This window comes from Oncorhynchus clarkii, chromosome 9 (genome assembly GCF_045791955.1).
Source record: "Oncorhynchus clarkii lewisi isolate Uvic-CL-2024 chromosome 9, UVic_Ocla_1.0, whole genome shotgun sequence".
In the NCBI taxonomy this organism is placed as follows: domain Eukaryota; kingdom Metazoa; phylum Chordata; class Actinopteri; order Salmoniformes; family Salmonidae; genus Oncorhynchus; species Oncorhynchus clarkii.
The window spans coordinates 37231534-37250945 of record NC_092155.1 but is presented as its reverse complement, the minus strand read 5'-3'; the positions used below and the strand labels follow the sequence as shown (position 1 = coordinate 37250945).

The window sequence follows — 19412 nt, the reverse complement described above, 5'->3', positions numbered from 1 at the left end:
CAGGCCCAAACCATGATGCTGCCACCACCATGTTTGACAGTGGGGATGGTGTGTTCAGCTGTGTTGCTTTTACGCCAAACATAACGTTTTGCATTGTTGCCAAAAAGTTCAATTTTGGTTTCATCTGACCAGAGCACCTTCTTCCACATGTTTGATGTGTCTCCCAGGTGGCTTGTGGCAAACTTTAAACAACACTTTTTATGGATAACTTTAAGAAATGGCTTTCTTCTTGCCACTCTTCCATAAAGGCCAGATTTGTGCAATATACGACTGATTGTTGTCCTATGGACAGAGTCTCCCACCTCAGCTGTAGATCTCTGCAGTTCATCCAGAGTGATCATGGGCCTCTTGGCTGCATCTCTGATCAGTCTTCTCCTTGTATGAGCTGAAAGTTTAGAGGGACGGCCAGGTCTTGGTAGATTTGCAGTGGTCTGATACTCCTTCCATTTCAATATTATCGCTTGCACAGTGCTCCTTGGGATGTTTAAAGCTTGGGAAATCTTTTTGTATCCAAATCCGGCTTTAAACTTCTTCACAACAGTATCTCGGACCTGCCTGGTGTGTTCCTTGTTCTTCATGATGCTCTCTGCGCTTTTAACGGACCTCTGAGACTATCACAGTGCAGGTGCATTTATACGGAGACTTGATTACACACAGGTGGATTGTATTTATCATCATTAGTAATTTAGGTCAACATTGGATCATTCAGAGATCCTCACTGAACTTCTGGAGAGAGTTTGCTGCACTGAAAGTAAAGGGGCTGAATAATTTTGCACGCACAATTTTTCAGTTTTTTATTTGATAAAAAAGTTTGAAATATCCAATAAATGTCATTCCACTTCATGATTGTGTCCCACTTGTTGTTGATTCTTCACAAAAAAATACAGTTTTATATCTTTATGTTTGAAGCCTGAAATGTGGCAAAAGGTCGCAAAGTTCAAGGGGGGCGAATACTTTCGCAAGGCACTGTATGTAAGTAAGGTATTTCTGTTTTTTATTTTTAACACATTTGCAAAAGAATATATATGTATGTTTTCGCTTTGTCATTTTGGCGATTGTGTGTAGATAAAAAAATATTTTTGAATCTATCTATATACTGTATATTTTATTTTTTGTATGTATTTAATATTTTCTTTTTCATACCTGTGTTTTTGGTTTTGTTAGACATGTTTGATGTAGCGATGTAAGTTGTTGATCATTTTGTATTATAACATTTTTTTTTAAACAAATTAAACAAAATAAAAAAAAAATGAAAAAAAAAAATGAATAAATTAATCAAAAAGGAAAATACGGCCCCCAGCCCAATAGTGCGCATGTGCACTTCCTATTAGGTGTTGTAACATAACACGTTTGTAATACATTACTGCTCATGAAAAGCATAGTAACTAATATAGACAGATATAGATCACCGATACTGCACATAGCACAAGTCAAAGTATTTCTCTGTCTACGAAATGTCACTGGACTAAAGATGAGCATTTTTTTTGTGTTTAGTGAGACCCTCAATAGTTTGATAATAAACAAAGAATATACCTGCAAGCAAAGTTGTAATAAAATTACTTTAGTTTATTGCATTTTGTACAGACAAATCTATAAAATGGTTTGAGGAAACCATTAACCATTGTTGATGTATAAGCCTTTGACATGGTAAAACAACATAGTAAAACAACTGTATATATATCCTTATTGAACACAATAGATAATACATATGTCTATATCTGTAAAATATTCAACTTGCATTGACACACAAATTAAACATCTAAGTTCTACTTTGATAGTTATTGATGTATTTACAGATGATATGTCTTTATCCCTTCCTTACAGGTACATACACCGTCATCTCTAACACACACACACACACACACACACACACACACACACACACCACTACATTTTTACACTACATCATCACTTTTGTTGCTAGGAGAGTGAACATAAAATTGTGAACACGAAACACCTACTAATCAATATAGCTATCTTTAGATCTACATCAAGTTGTACCTTTAAAAATGTGTTACAATGCTCCTATGGACCAAGTATAAATACAGTATCATAAGTGAAGATTTAGAAACACTAGTTCTTGTTTTTTTTTTCTTGCTCGCATTAAGTGCCCACACTTCTCGAGATGATGAAGGAATCATGAGGGTTGCACAAAAATTCTACCTTCTAAAAAAGGAGGCTTATTCAACATTAATACAATGTGTTGAGGTTAACTTTACTGTCATGAAAACGACACACCTACATGCATATACTAGGTTCTAAAGTCTGAGGGAACCAGAATACTGAACACACAGTAGTGCATTCTCAGTAAAAGCTACCAAATCCCACTCACACTATGTATCATCCTCAGTGAAAACAACTAAAAAGTTCCTTGCTTAATCAAGAATCGGTCTGTATGGAAAACAATTGCTATTTTAGAAGAGTATGGGGTGGTTGTGCAGAACAGCAGTTGGAATTAGTACATAAAATGGGAGCATGGGTGGGGTATATTTCAAATGACACCCCATTAAAAATATAGTGCACACATTTTGAATAAGTCCAAATATGCACATAATTGCAAATAAAGGGTGTCATTTGAGACACAGATATGGAGGAACATTCTCTAAAAATAATTATGTGTATAAATTTCCTTGGACTGAATAGCCCTTCAAATGTTATGATTGATTTAAGTTTTATTTCCCTTGTGACTTTAATGATTACACTACACTGGAAGCAGCTGATGTATGCAACTTAACATCATTGTTTTGGGGGGGCAAATGTGTTGTAGTTAAATAATTGCATAATAATACATTTTCAATCTAAATCAACATGTATAAAATATGCTCAGTAGGACCATTGCATTTATTTGACCCTGTGATTAGTTTCACACAGTTAATGAAATACTTGTGGCCAAATTCTTTATCGAAATTGTAAAATAAATAAATGAATATTACATTGCAGAAACAAACTGTAGTATTCACTGAGTGAACAAAACATTAAGAACACCTGCTCTTTCCATGACATAGACTGACCAGGTGAATCCAGGTGAAAGCTATGATCCCTTGGTGATTTCACTTCAATCAGTGTAGATGAAGGAGAGGACACAGGCTAAATGATGATTTTTAAGCCTTAGGACAATTGAGACATGGATTGTGTATGTGTGCCACTCAGTGGGTGAATGGACAAGACAAAATATTTAAGTGCCTTTGAACAGGGTATGGTAGAAGGTACCAGGCACACCGTTTTGTGTCAAGAACTGCAATGCTGCTGGGTTTATCAAGCTAAACAGTTTCCTGTGTCTTTCAAAAATGGTCCACCACCAAAAGGACATCCAGCCAACTTGACATAACTGTGGGAAGCATTGGTGTCAATGTGAGCCAGCATCCTTGTGGAACACTTTCGACACCTTGTAGAATCTATGCCCTGCCGAATATTCTTCATGTTTTGTACACTCAGTGTACATTACTTGCATGCATTGAACAAATCACAGTTATTCACATTTGTGCACACATGCGCTAAAACTATCACAGTGCAATGCCTGTATCTGCTTTGGACTGACACAAATAGCCTCGCAGCAATATAACATGTTGGATTCTTACATTAATTAAGCGGTGGTCTAATTAAATTGGTCAAGTTATTTTACAGGGTTGTAAACAGAAGTGCATTCCTGAATAACACTTTCATATCTCATAGTTTCAATGTAGTCGGCAAGGCAAGGTCCAATGTAACATGGTAAGAATACATGGATTCGAGAGCCCTTTTCACACCCTGTTAAAAAATGGATGTAAATTATCTGACATCTTTTTTTGCTGTAGAGAAGGATTCTAATGTATATTGGGACATGATACTTTGGAAACACCTGAAGGATGGCAGCTTTACTGCAACAATTCTGTCACTGAAATTCCTCTCACTTCTAGAGATCGAGTCATCAAACATGGGAATGTGATACCATTCTGTAAAGGTCTCTCTGACCGCTGCCAAAGGTGGTTGTCTTTGATAATATTATTAACTACCACAGTCACACTGCTGGTGGATCAGTAGATTGGTAGGTTATAGGGGAAATCTTATGTGTCTTTAGAAACCACATATCTAAGAGCCATGCTGTAGCCAAACGTACACATTATCTGCACAACATACATCCATGTGCCAACACACAGTCATTTTCCAACCATAGATATTTAAGCTCTATAGTTCTATGGCTCCAGCACTTGCCATCTCATGTACCCAATAACCCCACGCACAAAAAATGGACGGATCTACTTGATTCAGAAGAATGCAGTAATTTAAACATCGTCCTCATGCAATAACAGTAGGCTCATGAGTGTACTCACAAGGCCGGACAACATTTTTCGTCCATGTCAAACTGTTGATATGGGGATGGACACAGCTGAACTCCTATTCTGACAAAATATCAATTTCCAATAAATACAGTGGGGCAAAAAAGTATTTAGTCAGCCACCAATTGTGCAAGTTCTCCCACTTAAAAAGATGAGAGAGGTCTGTAAATTTCATCATAGGTACACTTCAACTATGACAGACGAAATGAGAAAAACAAAATCCAGAAAATCACATTGTAGGATTTTTAATGAATTCATTTGCAAATTATGGTGGAAAATAAGTATTTGGTCACCTACAAACAAGCAAGATTTCTGGCAGATTTCACAGACCTGTAACTTCTTCTTTAAGAGGCTCCTCTGTCCTCCACTCGTTACCCGTATTAATGGCACCTGTTTGAACTTGTTATCAGTATAAAAGACACCTGTCCACAACCTCAAACAGTCACACTCCAAACTCGACTATGGCCAAGACCAAAGAGCTGTCAAAGGACACCAGAAACAAAATTGTAAACCTGCACCAGGCTGGGAAGACTGAATCTGCAATAGGTATGCTGCTTGGTTTGAAGAAATCAACTGTGGGAGCAATTATTAGGAAATGGAAGACATACAAGACCACTGATAATCTCCCTCGATCTGGGGCTCCACGCAAGATCTCACCCCGTGGGGTCAAAATGATCACAAGAACGGTGAGCAAAAATCCCAGAACCAGATGGGGGGAACTAGTGAATGACCTGCAGAGAGCTGGGTCCAAAGTAACAAAGCCTACCATCAGCAAGGGCATTGAAGATGAAACGTGGCTGGGTCTTTCAGCATGACAAGGACAGTGGCTTCGTAAGACAGTTTCAAGGTCCTGGAGTGGCCTAGCCAGTCTCCAGATCTCAACCCCATAGAAAATCTTTGGAGGGAGTTGAAAGTCCACGTTGCCCAGCAACAGCCCCAAAACATCACTGCTCTAGAGGAGATCTGCATGGAGGAATGGGCCAAAATACCAGCAACAGTGTGTGAAAACCTTGTGAAGACTTACAGAAAACGTTTGGCCTCTGTCATTGTCACCAAATACTTATTTTCCACCATAATTTGCAAATAAATTCATAAAAAATCCTACAGTGTGATTTTCTGGATTTTTTTCTTCTCATTTTGTCTGTCATAGTTGAATTGTACCTATGATGAAAATTACAGGCCTCTCTCATCTTTTTAAGTGGGAGAACTTGCACAATTGGTGGCTGACTAAATACTTTTTTGCCCCACTGTATATACACAACCGTTCAAACATTTGGGGTCACTTAGAAATGTCCTTGTTTTTGAAAGAAAAGCTAAATTTTTGTCAGAAATACAGTGTAGACATGGTTAATGTTGCAAATTACTATTGTAGCTGGAAACAGAATATTTTTTTATTGAATATCTACATAGGTGTACAGAGGCCCATTATCAGCAACCATCACTCCTGTGTTCCAATGGCACATAGTGTTAGCTAATCCAAGTTTATCATTTTAATAAAACCCTTTTGTAATTATGTTAGCACAGCGCAAAACTGTTGTCCTGACTAAAGAAGCAATAAAACGGTCCTTCTTTAGACTAGTTTAGAATCTGGAGCATCAGCATTTGTGGGTTCGATTACAGAATCAAAGTGGCCAGAAACAAGTAACTTTCTTCTGAAACTTGTCAGTCTATTCTTCTTCTGAGAAATGAATGCTATTCCATGTGAGAAATTGCCAAGAAACAGAAGTTCTCGTACAGTGATTTGTACTACTATCTTCACAGAATAGAGCAAACGGGCTCTAACCAGAATAGAAAGAGGAGTGGGAGGCTCCGGTGCACAACTGAGCAAGAGGACAAGTACATTAGAGTGTCTGGAATGATGGATGCTGATAATGGGCCGCTGTACGCCTATGTAGATAATCCATAGAAAATCAGCAGTTTCCAGCTACAATAGTCATTTACAACATTAACAATGTCTACACTGTATTTAGATCAATTTTATGTTATTTTAATGGACAAAAAAATGTGAATTTCTTTCAAAAACAAAGACATTTCTTAGTGACCCCAAACTTTTGAACAGCAGTATGTTTTAGGTTTACAGTAGGTTTGTATTGCATATATACCAGAGTTTTAACACTCAAATCATAATCCACAGCTCCAAATCTCCATATCTTTTCATGTTTTCTGTAGTTAAATGATGACTGAGGCCGAACATATTGACTCAATTACTAGTTTCCCTAGGCAAGCAGGTTGCCTCCCACAATGTAAACAATGTTCCAGCTCTTGCCCTAGGTCTGGGATATCTGAGACATATCAACTACCTATTTTGAACTCAAAAGATAAACTTTGGACAATTTTCTTCATGCATTAATTTATCAACAAAAAAAAACAGTTGAGTGAGAAGAAAAGTGACACAACTGTGAGCTACGTGTCTTGTCCTCCATGACAACTAACCAACTCCTGTCTAAAAGGATATATGCAACTACTGTTACAAACACCATGCCAACAGGAATATAAAAAAATACATTGTTTTCAACCATCAACTTTCAAACAAGTCATATCATATTCATATGTCCAGTTACTGTATATATGTTATAGTATTTTTTATTTTACTTCAATACTATTATAGATTGTATAGTTAAATATTTCCAAGATTATATTATTTTGTTTTTCTGTAGTATTTGTGTGCCACGTAAAAAGTGTGCTGACTGAGGATAACTATCTACCACTATCTAACCCCAAACCTCATCACCTCTCACTCAGCTTAGAGCTGTCAACAAGCTCGGAGTGTCTTACTGGTATCTATGGGACCAGTCAAACACCTAAGTAGGTCTGTCCTCTTACTGATTTCAGCATACTTTAAAATATATTTGGGTAACAACTGAATATTTAATAATATCTCAAATAAACTCCATGAAGGATTGTACGTATATATTTTCATCTGCCCTTAGACCTGCCTTTCAATAACAAGTTCAAAATGTTGTTTTGTGGCTTGAATCTACATTTTCTCCAACTAAACAATGCTCAGTGGAGATGTTGATTGACTAATGTCAGCTATGATTTTTTTTCAGATCTTTTCACAAAGAAAACAGCGTCATGTCCAGGTCAATAACTTCATGAACTATGTGATTTGTTGGAGCAAACTGTAGCTGACTGTTGAACCTCAAGGACAGTGTTGAAAACCACTGACTAGTGTCAAACATCCCTGCCTTGCTACCCAAGTAACTCAAACCCTGAATACCCTTCCTAGTACCCAATCTGATTAATATACTTCTTAAATTTTTCTTTTTGGTTCAATATTTACACATGAATCAGAATAGCAGCTTTAATTGTTTTTAGAACATCTATAATATGTCCTAATATGTTAGATAAAGAATATCCTTCACAGAATACAGTGTTCATCACACGCAAAATATATTGTTTTTACGTAAACTATTCAGTAAATTGAATTAAATCATTTTCTTCTGAAAACAATATCATACAAATGTATATCATATATCCTATGTTTCTATCACGTGTTCAACAGTGCCATCCAGTGCACAGAAACTAACATGTTAAATACTTGCAAATATGAGGTCGACCTGTATGTACATATATCTGTATAATATTTGTTTACAAAAATAATGAATATGATTCATGTATTATTCCAGGGTAGATTCTTTAGACATACCCTTGTAAATATGCAGAACATAGGGATTCACAGTCATATTATATTTCGCAAATAAATAGCTGTGCCACACTGACAATAAATGGTTTCTTCCCATTCTAGTCCAAGGTTGTGAAGATTTGCGCTGGCTTCAAAACTATCCATTCAAACCAGTTGTAATTTCACTGCTAATTTCCATCTAAAGCATAGTTTGTTCATTCACTACACAGTTTTGCCTTTGTACTAAAAATAGGTTTGTATCAAAAAGTTATTTATTGTCCTATGGCACAATTTGTATATTTGTATTTGGCAAGAATTGTAGAATTCACATTTCTAGACTGGAATTAGTGTAAACCAAATGATGACAAAATAAAACAGAGGTATTTACTAAAATATATCAGTGTATCACAAACATGATATGTTTATGAGTGTCTCTAAATTAGCAATTTACATGTTCTAATGTAGACTACATGGTAATATATTAAAATTGTTGCCGTTTGATATTATAGTTTCAAACACATGGACTTTTGTTTTAGATTATAACACAGTAGTTTCTTGACATCCATATCTACTTTATACCAATACATTTCAGGGTTTCTCCTTACAGTTGTATAACTGTAATAACAATAGTTTATGCCACCTAAAAGTCTTGTCAGCACTAGTCACTGATCAGGAGGAGCATCAGGTGCAGCTGGTAATAGTATGTATTAAATGATAGGACAAAGCACACTATTTACAGTAATCAACACCAACCATCAGAATTCAGTGAGTTCAATGAGAAATGTAATCCATTCAATTCATTGATTACATTTCAACTCCCGTCTGTGAACTGACTGGTATGAAGTTGACCTCAAACCTGACAACAGCATCCTAGTAGCAGTTTGCCTGTCTCCTCCACACGTCACTGTGTGCTGTGCCTATGCATGCAGTTATCCTTCCTTCCTTCAAATTGATATAGACTGTGCTGCTGCTCAGGATTTGTCAACTGACCTTGTCCCCAAGGTGAAAATCCATAGGAAGACATGCTGATGATAATTGATGAATTCTCAACCCATCCCCTTCCCTCAACACATCATATCGTACATTACATTAAAACAACTAACGCACAACAACAAAAAGAGAAAAAGATATGAAGTGTATCCTCTAAATACTGGAACAGATTAATAAATAAAAGTAAGAAATAAAATAGACCAGCAATGAGAAGATATCAATCCCTCTCTTGCAAGTAACCCACATCCCTACAAAAAGAAGAAGAAAAGCAACAATATTGACAGACAGGTAAAAAAAAACACAAGGACAAACAGAAAAAAGACATTGGCGCTGCCAAACAGAAATTACTTTTAGTTTGGGGAATAATTTGTCTTTGGGATATGTCCACTCCTCAGTATAAGGAGAAACTCATGTGCCATTTGGCATCTAGTGATCTGATAGCCATAAAATAACAGGTTGATGCCACAGCTTTCTAGATGATGAGAGGAGTGACTGATAGTAAAAGAGAATTCAGCCAGTGCTGGGGGGGGGGGGGGGGGGGGGGGGGTACTAACTACGTGGTGCAAAGTGAGCTGATATGTTATGAGTGTGTGTGTGTGTGTCTGGGGAGGGGTTAGTGGGATGTGAGGGATGTGTAGGGGGAATGTAAAAATGTAAAAGTGTAGGGGGAATGGACGCAGGGGCCATAAACCATTAAGATGCTAGGTGAGTGGGTGGTGGGGGGGTTGATGTTTTGATTTGAGGTTGTTTTCTCAGGAGTAGATGGTGATGACCTCACGTCCACCCCCACGTACTAGGAGGACCCGGTTGAGACCCTCGGTGAGGACCTCGAGGAACTCCATATCTGACAGATGATTAGAGTTAAGGAATATGCAAGTTTTCACAACTGGCGTTCATAGTCTATTCATGCTAGCTATTTGCTATCTTGTATTTCCCTTTGGTTTCACTTACTTAAATGGCAATATAAGCCACATAATGTTATAATATAATATCATATAATACGGTATGATGCATCATGCCAAAGAGGTGATAGGATACAATTTTCCTCTCCCATGTGGTTCTTGGGTGGTCCGGGCATGTTCAGCAGAACCAGTTTGGCATCCTTGGACTTCTTCATGATGACCTCGTTGAGCCTCAGAGCTGTGTGCATGCGCCTCACGTTGGACTGGTTCCTAATGGGACAGACAGGTGAAGAGGGAATACAGTACAGGGTGGATGTTGTGTCATTACTGCTATTTTTGCATGAAAGAAATTTAAACCTCATGACAATATAATACTTACAGGCTCTCCCACTCCCTGCAGCATGGTAAGAAGAGAATGACAATGCAAAGATGACTCTTTACAATACTGAAGATACATTGAGAAGTTGTGCTGTGCGAATGACACTAAAAGCCTTTCAAACTTTTGGGCCATTACTCCTGAAACTAGTTTTTAAACCACTGCCACTCCCCAACAGCAACAACCTATAAATACTTTCTCCTTATCCTCTGTTTACTTTAGAAGTAGCTGATGTCCGCAGAAGCCTTTGGACACAATGTGATTGGAAGTGAAAGTGAAAGCAGACTCACGGCTTCATGTTGAAGATGTCTTTGACCCCGCCCTGCTCTGGGTGGGCTGCTGCGGCCTGGTGCTCAGCCTTGTCTGTCCAGGTCATCTGCACCTCCGACCCGGGGGTGGCAACTCCCCCTGCAGGCGTGATGGGGGACGTGGGGCTGGTGGGGGTTGCGTTCTTATTGTGGATCAGCTGCACCTGTTTGGGGCGGGAGACAGCCACAGACTAAGAGAAGGGCACCGCACGACAACGTGAGAGGGTGAAGGAAAGAAAGAGACATCTGTCGGTTGGGGTGACACATCAAAAACACCAGACCACCACTAGGCAGTGAGTTGAAAGCACAATTGGGTCATTTTAGCAAAGCAAGTATGTAAGACGCTGCTCTGTCATATCCCTTCTTTATGCTGCAGAGGAAAAGATCCCCTTAAAATGCTACACGCCAGAGGACAATGTCAAAGCGAGAGAATTGGCATTTTGACAGAGGACAGAGGATTAGGTAATGCAGTAGGCCTAGAGATGAGAAAGAGGATAGACAGTAGAACAAAGAAAAATACAGTGGATGTGAAAGATGGTGAGAAATAAGAAGAATGTTTAAACAGCAGAATGAAGAAGGACTGATAGAGTAATCTTCTGCTCCTCAGTTGGCTGAGCATGGCACTTACAACCCCAGGATAGCAGGTTTGATTCCCAGGACCACCCATACGTAAAATGTATTCATGCATGGATGTAAGTCGATTTGGATAAAAGTGCCTGCTAAATGACATATATTATTATGTTATATTATTATACTACAAAGGGTTATCAAAGAGCAGTGGAGGCTCCTCACAGGAGAAAGGGGAGGGCCATCCTCCTCAGTGAATTTAATACAAATAAAAATGGAAAAACTTTATTTTTTAAATTCCTTTTTAGATAAAACTATACTAAATATATTCACATCACCATATTATTGATTAAAACACACTGTTTTGCAATGAAGGTCTACATTAGCCTCAACAGCACTCTGTAGGGTAGCACCATGATGTAGCTGGAGGACAGCTAGTTTCCGTCCTCCTCTGGGTACATTGGTTCTCAACCCCTACCATAGACTTAAACAGTAATTATGTCAACTTCCGTAGGATGTCCTCCAACCTGTCAGAGCTCTTGCAGCATGAACTGACCCAATCCACCCAATCAAAGGATCAGAGAATGAATCTAGAACATAAATCATAAGCTACAGCTAGCTAGCAGTGCAGTGCATCAAAGATAGAGAAAGACAATAGTTGAACAGTTAGGAACGAATTCATTTATTCCAAAATGATAGCTGAACGAGCTAGCAAAATGAAACTAGCTAGTTTAGCCTACTCAAATACTCCGCTCAAAGAGAGGGATGTTATGTTAGCTAGCTGGCTATGACTATCCAACACAACACTGGAACTCTTCCAAATCAAGGTAAGCTTTTGGTTTTACTCATTTATTACCACCGGGGCCTGCCGGTGTAAGTGCTAAACTGCTTACTGACTGTACACTGTAACGTTACTGCATGATTGTAGCGGGTTTACTAATGCATTAGTTCTATTAGCTATGTTGACTATAACGTTACTTTAGCTAATATGGTGACAACGATCTCGGCTGTGTGCAGCGGATATGGTTTGGCTTGGAATGGTTGTTCACCTGGTCACATACAGCTGATGTGTTGTGCATTGAAGTCAACAAGCAAAGGGAAAAGGTGAGAGGAGGAGAGTGCATAGATGCGAGAAGTGAATATGAAAGTGAACGTGTTTACGCGTGTATTCATTCCACCGATTCTGTTAAAAAACGTTTCTTAAATGGAAGCAAACAGAACGAAACGGGGATAAACATGCCTGAATTTGTCCAATAGAAACTCTCGTTTGCAACTGTTGGACTAATGATTACACCCTAGATCAGCTAAATGCAGGCACATTTTTCTCTTGACCTGTGTGCACCTAAGTTACAAACTTTCATTCATAGGTTTGGTTGTGGCAACCTTATGATAGGGAAAATTTGAGTATCATGTAGTAGCCTAAACCTATCACTGTTACATTGAGCTGGGAGAATGGAATATGAATGACAGTCATCCAATTAGCTGCAATAGAAACAAGGGCATGCTCATGAAAAAAGTATAATATTCTCTAATCTTAAACGGCACCGACTTCCACTGTCAGTGAGTTAGGTAAAATGACACTGCTGTACCTCCTCCTCCGGTTTCTCTTCCACGCTGACTCCAGCCGGCTCCCCACTGCTCTGCTGAGACCGCAGGTTAGACGGGTTCTTACGACGGATAGAACCACGGGATGAATCAGTGATGCTCTGGATCTGTGACAGTCAAAGCAACAAGGGATTTGAACTTTTAACAGATAAAATGAGTTCAAACATGAGAGTTTGAGTCGAGATATGAGGGTGTCTGTCACAACACTTCAGAAAATCACATAACAGAAATGTGTCAACACTTGAAATATTATAATTTGCTCAACACAAAGCAGATTTGATGCATATAAATCTATAGCATGTGTTTTTCAGTAGATGTTTAGAAATGCATGACATTATAGAATGAAGACTTCTTTGTAAGATCACACAGGTTGTTCTGTAAATCCTCACGGGGTATCTTAGATTCCCTGATATGTTATTGTTGCTTAGTCTGCTTTCTTGATTAATGAGACAGATCAAACTGGGTGTCACGCCCTGACCTTAGAATTCTTTGTTTTCTTTATTGTTTTGGTTATGTCAGGGTGTGACATGGGTGATGTATGTGTTTTTGTACTGTCTAGGGGTTTTGTAGGTTTATGGGGTTGTACATCATCTAGGTGTTTATATATGTCTATGGTTGCCTAGATAGGTTCTCAATTAGAGGCAGGTGTTTATCGTTGCCTCTGATTGGGAACCATATTTAGGCAGCCATCTTCTTTGGGTATTTCGTGGGTTATTGTTTATGTCTATTTGCCTGTACTAGTATTAGCGTCACGGTTTTGTATAGTTTGTTAAGGGTTCTCCATCTTCATTAAAAGTATGTATTCACAGCACGCTGCGCCTTGGTCTCCTCCGTACGACGAATGTGACACTGGGCAAGTGCAAACACAGAGATTACATTTTAAAACCAGCTCAGTAATTCTAATCATTCACACGCAGCTTGCCCTGTTGCTGGCATTTCAATTTGAGTGAGTGACGATGGCTGGTAATGACAAGTGTTAGAGAAACTGCTTAGGAGCTTTTTTTTGGACACTATGGGCTTTGTTTGGTGATCGCTAACAACTACACTGATAATATAAAATCTAATTCAGTTACCTACGTATGAATTATACTGTACATATTACATGGGATGTGTCAGGGCTTACCTCTCTCTCCATCTCGTTTTTGGTGAGGTGCATCTGTTTGAGGATCTGGGAGCGCTGCTCCATCACTAAAGTCTTCTCATAAGTATAGGCTGAGATGTCACTGTCATGCTAAAAAGGGACATGGTGTTAAAACATATATCAATGCACAGTATTTGACTGAACTGCTATTACTCTCACCAATAAATCAATTTAAAGAGCATATAATAGTTTTTCGTTTTTGTCTCTCACCATTTCCACCACCTCGACCTCGGCATCGATACGCAGGTGATACAGGAAGGTGATCAGGTCTTTCTTCATTTGGATGCTGTTGTCATCCATCTGGGCCACGGTGAAGATGCGCATCTTACACTTCCTCCACACCTGTCAACACATGGAAGTCTATGACTGATATCTCAATAACCAACACCCAAAAGCATCCCAATGGGCACACACTGGTTGAATCAACATTGTTTCCACGTTATTGCAATGAAATTCAGTTGAAACAACGTGGAATAGACATTGAATTGTCTGTGCCCAGTGGCATGTGCTATCTCTCCAAATGCCCAAATGGGGTCCAAATAGGGCCGTTGGTTCCCACCTTGTGCTGGCGCAGAAGGAAGGGCAACAGCATCAGCATGCCTCCATCATGGACAATCCACCACACATCAATGTGGCCTTCAGTGAAGCGCTCTCCATTGGACGGGTAGGCAGCAATGTTCTTAGGGACCAGCAGGGCCATGCTGGCTGCAGTCGTCTCCCTAACCACCTCTACAAATAGATTGAACAGGAGTTTGCATATAATGATGATAACACACAAAACCATCCAAAGCATAGTTAGCCTATCGAAAAATGACTTCTCTAACTCACCAATGAAGTTCCTGAAGCGCAGGTTGTCCTCAGCTTGTTTCCAGGTGCGTGGCCAGCTGACCAGCACAGTGTTGTGCTTCAGGCCTCCCAGCCCCCCGACCTGGATCAGGTGGGAGGTCCCATCCCTCAGGTTGGAGGAGATCACCACCTGGGAGAAGCCCTTCACCTTCTCTGTCTCCATCAGCTTCCTCAGAGACTGGAGCACACAGTGGGGCAGGGGCAGAGACCAGGGTGTTATAAATGATTAATCAATCATTCATCAGTGTATGTGTCTGTGTGTTTGTCTCAGACAATACTGACCTGGTCTGCCTGCTGGGCCTCTGCATGGTTGTTGAGGTATGTGCCCACCACCGAGGTGCCCACAATGGTCAGGCCTTTTCCTGCTTTCAGCTGATTGGTCAGGGACAGCAGACGGGGCTGCTCTACATTATGTTCTGCATCCACGCTCACCAGGACCATGATCTGAGGCCTAACCAAGAGGAATATCAAATTCAGTCACATTCAGACTTACAGAGAAAGTAACTAAAGCTGGAAACCGACAGAAAACAAGGGATAGACATGGACTGTTGATGTAATGTCTGTTTTTGAACATACTTGAATATGCATGTGTTACCTACAAACAAATACAGTACCAATCGAAAGTTTGGACACCTACTCATTCAAGGGTTTTTGTTTATTTGTACTATTTTATACCATTTAGAATAATAGTGAAGACATAAAAGCTATGATATAACACATATGGAATCATCTAGTAAGCAAAAAAGTGTTGAACGAATCAAAATATATTTTATATTTGAGATTCTTCAAAGTAGCCACCCTTAGCCTTGATGACAGCTTTCCACATTCTTGACATTCTCTCTACCTGCTTCATGAGGTGGCTACTTTCTTCTTTGCTAAAAGTTAATATGTGGCATTTCTTTCCTTCTTAATGAGTTAGAGCCAATCAGTTGTTTTGTGACAAGGTGGGGTTGGTATACAGAATGTAGCCCTATTTGGCAAAAGACCAAGTCCATATTATGGCAAGAACAGCTCAATTAAGCAATACATAAATAAATAAAACATTGTCAGTCACTATGGAAAATTTCAAGAACTTTTAAAGTTACTTCAAGTACAGTCGCAAAAACCATCAAGCGCTATGATGAAACTGGCTCTCATTAGAACCGCCACAGGAAAGGATGACCCAAAGCTACCTCTGCTGCAGAGGATAAGTTCATTACAGTTACCAGCCTCAGATTGCATCCCAAATAAATGCTTAACAGAGTTCAAGTAACAGACACATCTCAACATCAACTGTTCGGAGGAGACTGCGTGAATTAGGCCTTCATGTTGCATCAGATGACCTGGGGCCTCATTTTATAAATGATGCGTGGGCACAAAAGAAGACGCACGCCACTTTCGAAGGAAACGTTGTGATTTATTTTTAAAAACTAACTTGAAGGAAGAATGTGCGTTCCTCCACGGACACTTTGACCCATTCATACACACATAACCTGGAGAAATGAGAAACTGCGACTCCGATGGCAGAAGGATGAAACTTGAGAAACGCTTTGAAATTGACACCATTGTGTAAAAATAAATTGAAATATTACCTCTCACATATTATATATGAAGAGTTCCCTGGAGTGCACACAAAATAAAAAAATGTAAAAAATGATTTAGGATAATAAATACAAACGGAGATATCTGTTTTTGCAAAAGAACCCCTCAAATACAGTGTACAGTTTAATCGGGAATCATATTTAATTGGATCTGTAATTATTAAACATCACTTGCATGTTATGAAATGTATTCTCATTAATAATGATGTGCACTTGTATCTGCCCGATTGAGGTATCGAAACGAAACAGTTTAAACGTAATTTGTCTTGCTGTTCACCGTTTCATACAGTTGAAGTCGGAAGTTTACATACACTTATGTTGGACTCATCAAAACTAGTTTTTCAACCACTCCACAAATTTCTTGTTAACAAACTATAGTTTTGGCAAGTCGGTTAGGACATCTACTTTGTGCATGACACATGTAATTTTTTCCAACAGTTATCTACAGACAGATTATTTCACTTATAACTCACAGTATCACAATTCCAGTGGGTGAGAAGTTTACATACACTAAATTGACTGTGCCTTTAAACAGCTTGGAAGATTCCAGAAAATAATGTCATGGCTTTAGAAGCTTCTGATAGGCTAATTGACATGATTTGCTTGACATTATGGGAAAATCTAAATAAATCAGCCAAGACCTCAGAAAAATAAATTGTAGACCTCCACAAGTCTGGTTCATCCTTGGGAGCAATTTCCAAATGCCTGAAAGTACCACGTTCATCTGTACAAACAATAGTACGCAACTATAAACACCGTGGGACCACGCAGCCATCATACCGCTCAGGAAGGAGACGCGTTCTGTCTCCTAGAGATGAATGTAATTTGGTGCGAAAAGTGCAAATCAATCCCAGAACAACAGCAAAGGACCTTGGGAAGATGCTGGAGGAAACAGGTACAAAAGTATCTATATCCACAGTAAAACGAGTTCTATATCAACATAACCTGAAAGGCCGCTCAGCGCGGAAGAAGCCACTGCTCCAAAACCGCCATAAAAAAATCTAGACTACAGTTTGCATCTGCACGTGTGGACAAAGATCATACTTTTTGGAGAAATGTCCTCTGGTATGATGAAACAAAAATAGAACTGTTTGGCCATAATGACCATTGTTATGTTTGGAAGGAAAAGGGGGAGGCTAGCAAGCCAAAGAAAACCATCCCAACCGTGAAGAACAGGGGTGGCAGCATCCCCTTGTTGTGGGGATGCTTTTCTGCAGGAGGGACTGGGGCACTTAACAAAATAGATGGCAGCATGAGGGAGGAAAACTATGTGGATATATTGAAGAAACATCTCAAGACATCGCAAATGGGTCTTCCAAATGGACAATAACTCCAAGCATACTTCCAAAGTTGTGGGAAAATGGCTTAAGGACAACAAAGTCAAGGTATTGGAGTGGCCATCACAAAGTCTTGACCTCAATCCTATAGAACATTTGTGGGCAGAACTGAAAAAGCATGTGCGAGCAAGGAGGCCTACAAACCTGACTCAGTTACACCATCTCTGTCAGGAGGAATGGGCCAAAATTCACTCAACTTATTGTGGGAAGCTTGTGGAAGGCTAGCCAAAATGTTTGACTCAAGTTAAACAATTTAAAGGCAATGCTACAAAATACTAATTGAGTGTATGTAAACTTCTGACCCACTGGGAATGTGATGAAAGAAATAAAAGTAGAAATTAATAATTCTCTCTACTATTATTCTGACATTTCACATTCTTAAAATAAAGTGGTGATCCTAACTGACCTAAGACAGGGAATATTTACTAGGATTAAATGTCAGGAATTGTGAAAAACTGAGTTTAAATGTATTTGGTGTATGTAAACTTCCGATTTCAAACTGCATATCGTTGCGCAGAACTGTCAATGTGATAATGGCCCTGTCATGGTCAGTTACAATCAGGGTAATTACCACACCTGAAGATGTTACGCAATTGGGTAGCTTTGACAATCAAATGGGTGGCTATAAAAAGGCATGCAATTACAATGTGTAATGATGCACAATGGCTGCTTTGGCACTGTTGGAAGATTTGGCGAATGGAAGAATTTGGAGAGAGACCAATGATGATGAGTGGCTTATGAGCCGTTTCCGATTACCAAGAGCTGTTCTCTTGGATCTCTGTGCTGTAGTGGGCCCAGCTTTACAGAGAAGCACCCACAGAAACCCAGCTTTACCTGTCCCACTTCAACTCCTTGGCAACCTCGTTAATAGCATCGACGGTGCCTCTTTTTGGCCTCCACTTTTATGTCAGGACCACGTCTTTTTTATTTCTGAGATGGTCCGACCTTCTGAGCTAGCAGCATTCACAGCGTCCAACACATAGTGCCAATCTAACGCCTTTTTGTCGTTTGTAATGCCCACACTGTGTCCACCAAACAATATATTTGTTCTTGCTTCAACCTCCCCGACAAGAACTTCCATTTCACACTGGGTGAAATGTCTTTTTTTTTAGATGTCATTGTTGTCATGCAGTCAGTATGGAGGAATATTAATTAGGGGCGTTTCACTGACTATTCATAAGGCAACTATGGGCATTAAAAGGGTGGGACAAGACGCTCGCTCACGTGCACCAAATTTCGTGTTGATTGTGATTTATATAGGGAATCCGGCGCGGGGATGTGTGCGCGCACTGTGTTATAAATCAGAATATTTCTGTGCGTAAGCACTTTCTGTGTTTCTTTTGACGTGAAGGATTTGAATCCTCCGTACAGTTTTATAACTGTGCCTCCACAATTACCCAACCTCAACCCAATTGAGATGGTTTGGGATGAGTTGGACAACAGAGTGAAGGAAAAGCAGCCAACAAGTGCTCAGCATATGTGAGAACTCCGGCAAGACTGTTGGAAAAGCATTCCAGGTGAAGCTGGTTGAGAGAATGCCAAGAGTGTGCAAAGCTGGCATCAAGGCAAAGGGTGGCTACTTAGAAGAATCTCAAATATAAAATATATTTAGATTTGTTTAACACATTTTTGGTTGCTACATGATTCCATATGTGTCATTTCATAGTTTTGATGTCTGCACTATTATTCTACAATGTAGAAAATAGTAAAAATAAATAAAAACCCTTGAATGAATAGGTGTGTCCAAACCTTTGACTGGAACTGTACATTTCCCTTGAGTTCAGTATGGTACAGATGATGAATAAAGCTTGTGCAATAA

General features: G+C 39.3%; 1 protein-coding gene across 2 annotated transcripts in view; it reads right to left on the bottom strand.

Annotated features, from left to right (window-relative positions):
* Window positions 1-9502: 9502 nt before the first annotated feature.
* The window catches only part of LOC139416242 (solute carrier family 12 member 5-like), a 94258-nt gene continuing 84348 nt past the window's right edge, over window positions 9503-19412 (bottom strand). The window contains exons 17-26 of one of the 2 annotated variants that reach the window (XM_071164672.1): window positions 14959-15127; window positions 14659-14854; window positions 14390-14559; window positions 14041-14172; window positions 13813-13920; window positions 12674-12796; window positions 10500-10708; window positions 10213-10227; window positions 9970-10103; window positions 9503-9775 (exon numbers count right to left, since the gene is read on the bottom strand). In XM_071164672.1, the coding sequence (XP_071020773.1) occupies window positions 9684-9775; window positions 9970-10103; window positions 10213-10227; window positions 10500-10708; window positions 12674-12796; window positions 13813-13920; window positions 14041-14172; window positions 14390-14559; window positions 14659-14854; window positions 14959-15127 (1348 nt within the window). In that variant the 3' untranslated portion in view covers window positions 9503-9683. The remainder of the gene's footprint in view (window positions 9776-9969; window positions 10104-10212; window positions 10228-10499; window positions 10709-12673; window positions 12797-13812; window positions 13921-14040; window positions 14173-14389; window positions 14560-14658; window positions 14855-14958; window positions 15128-19412) is intronic. The other variant, XM_071164673.1, reaches the window with a different exon arrangement.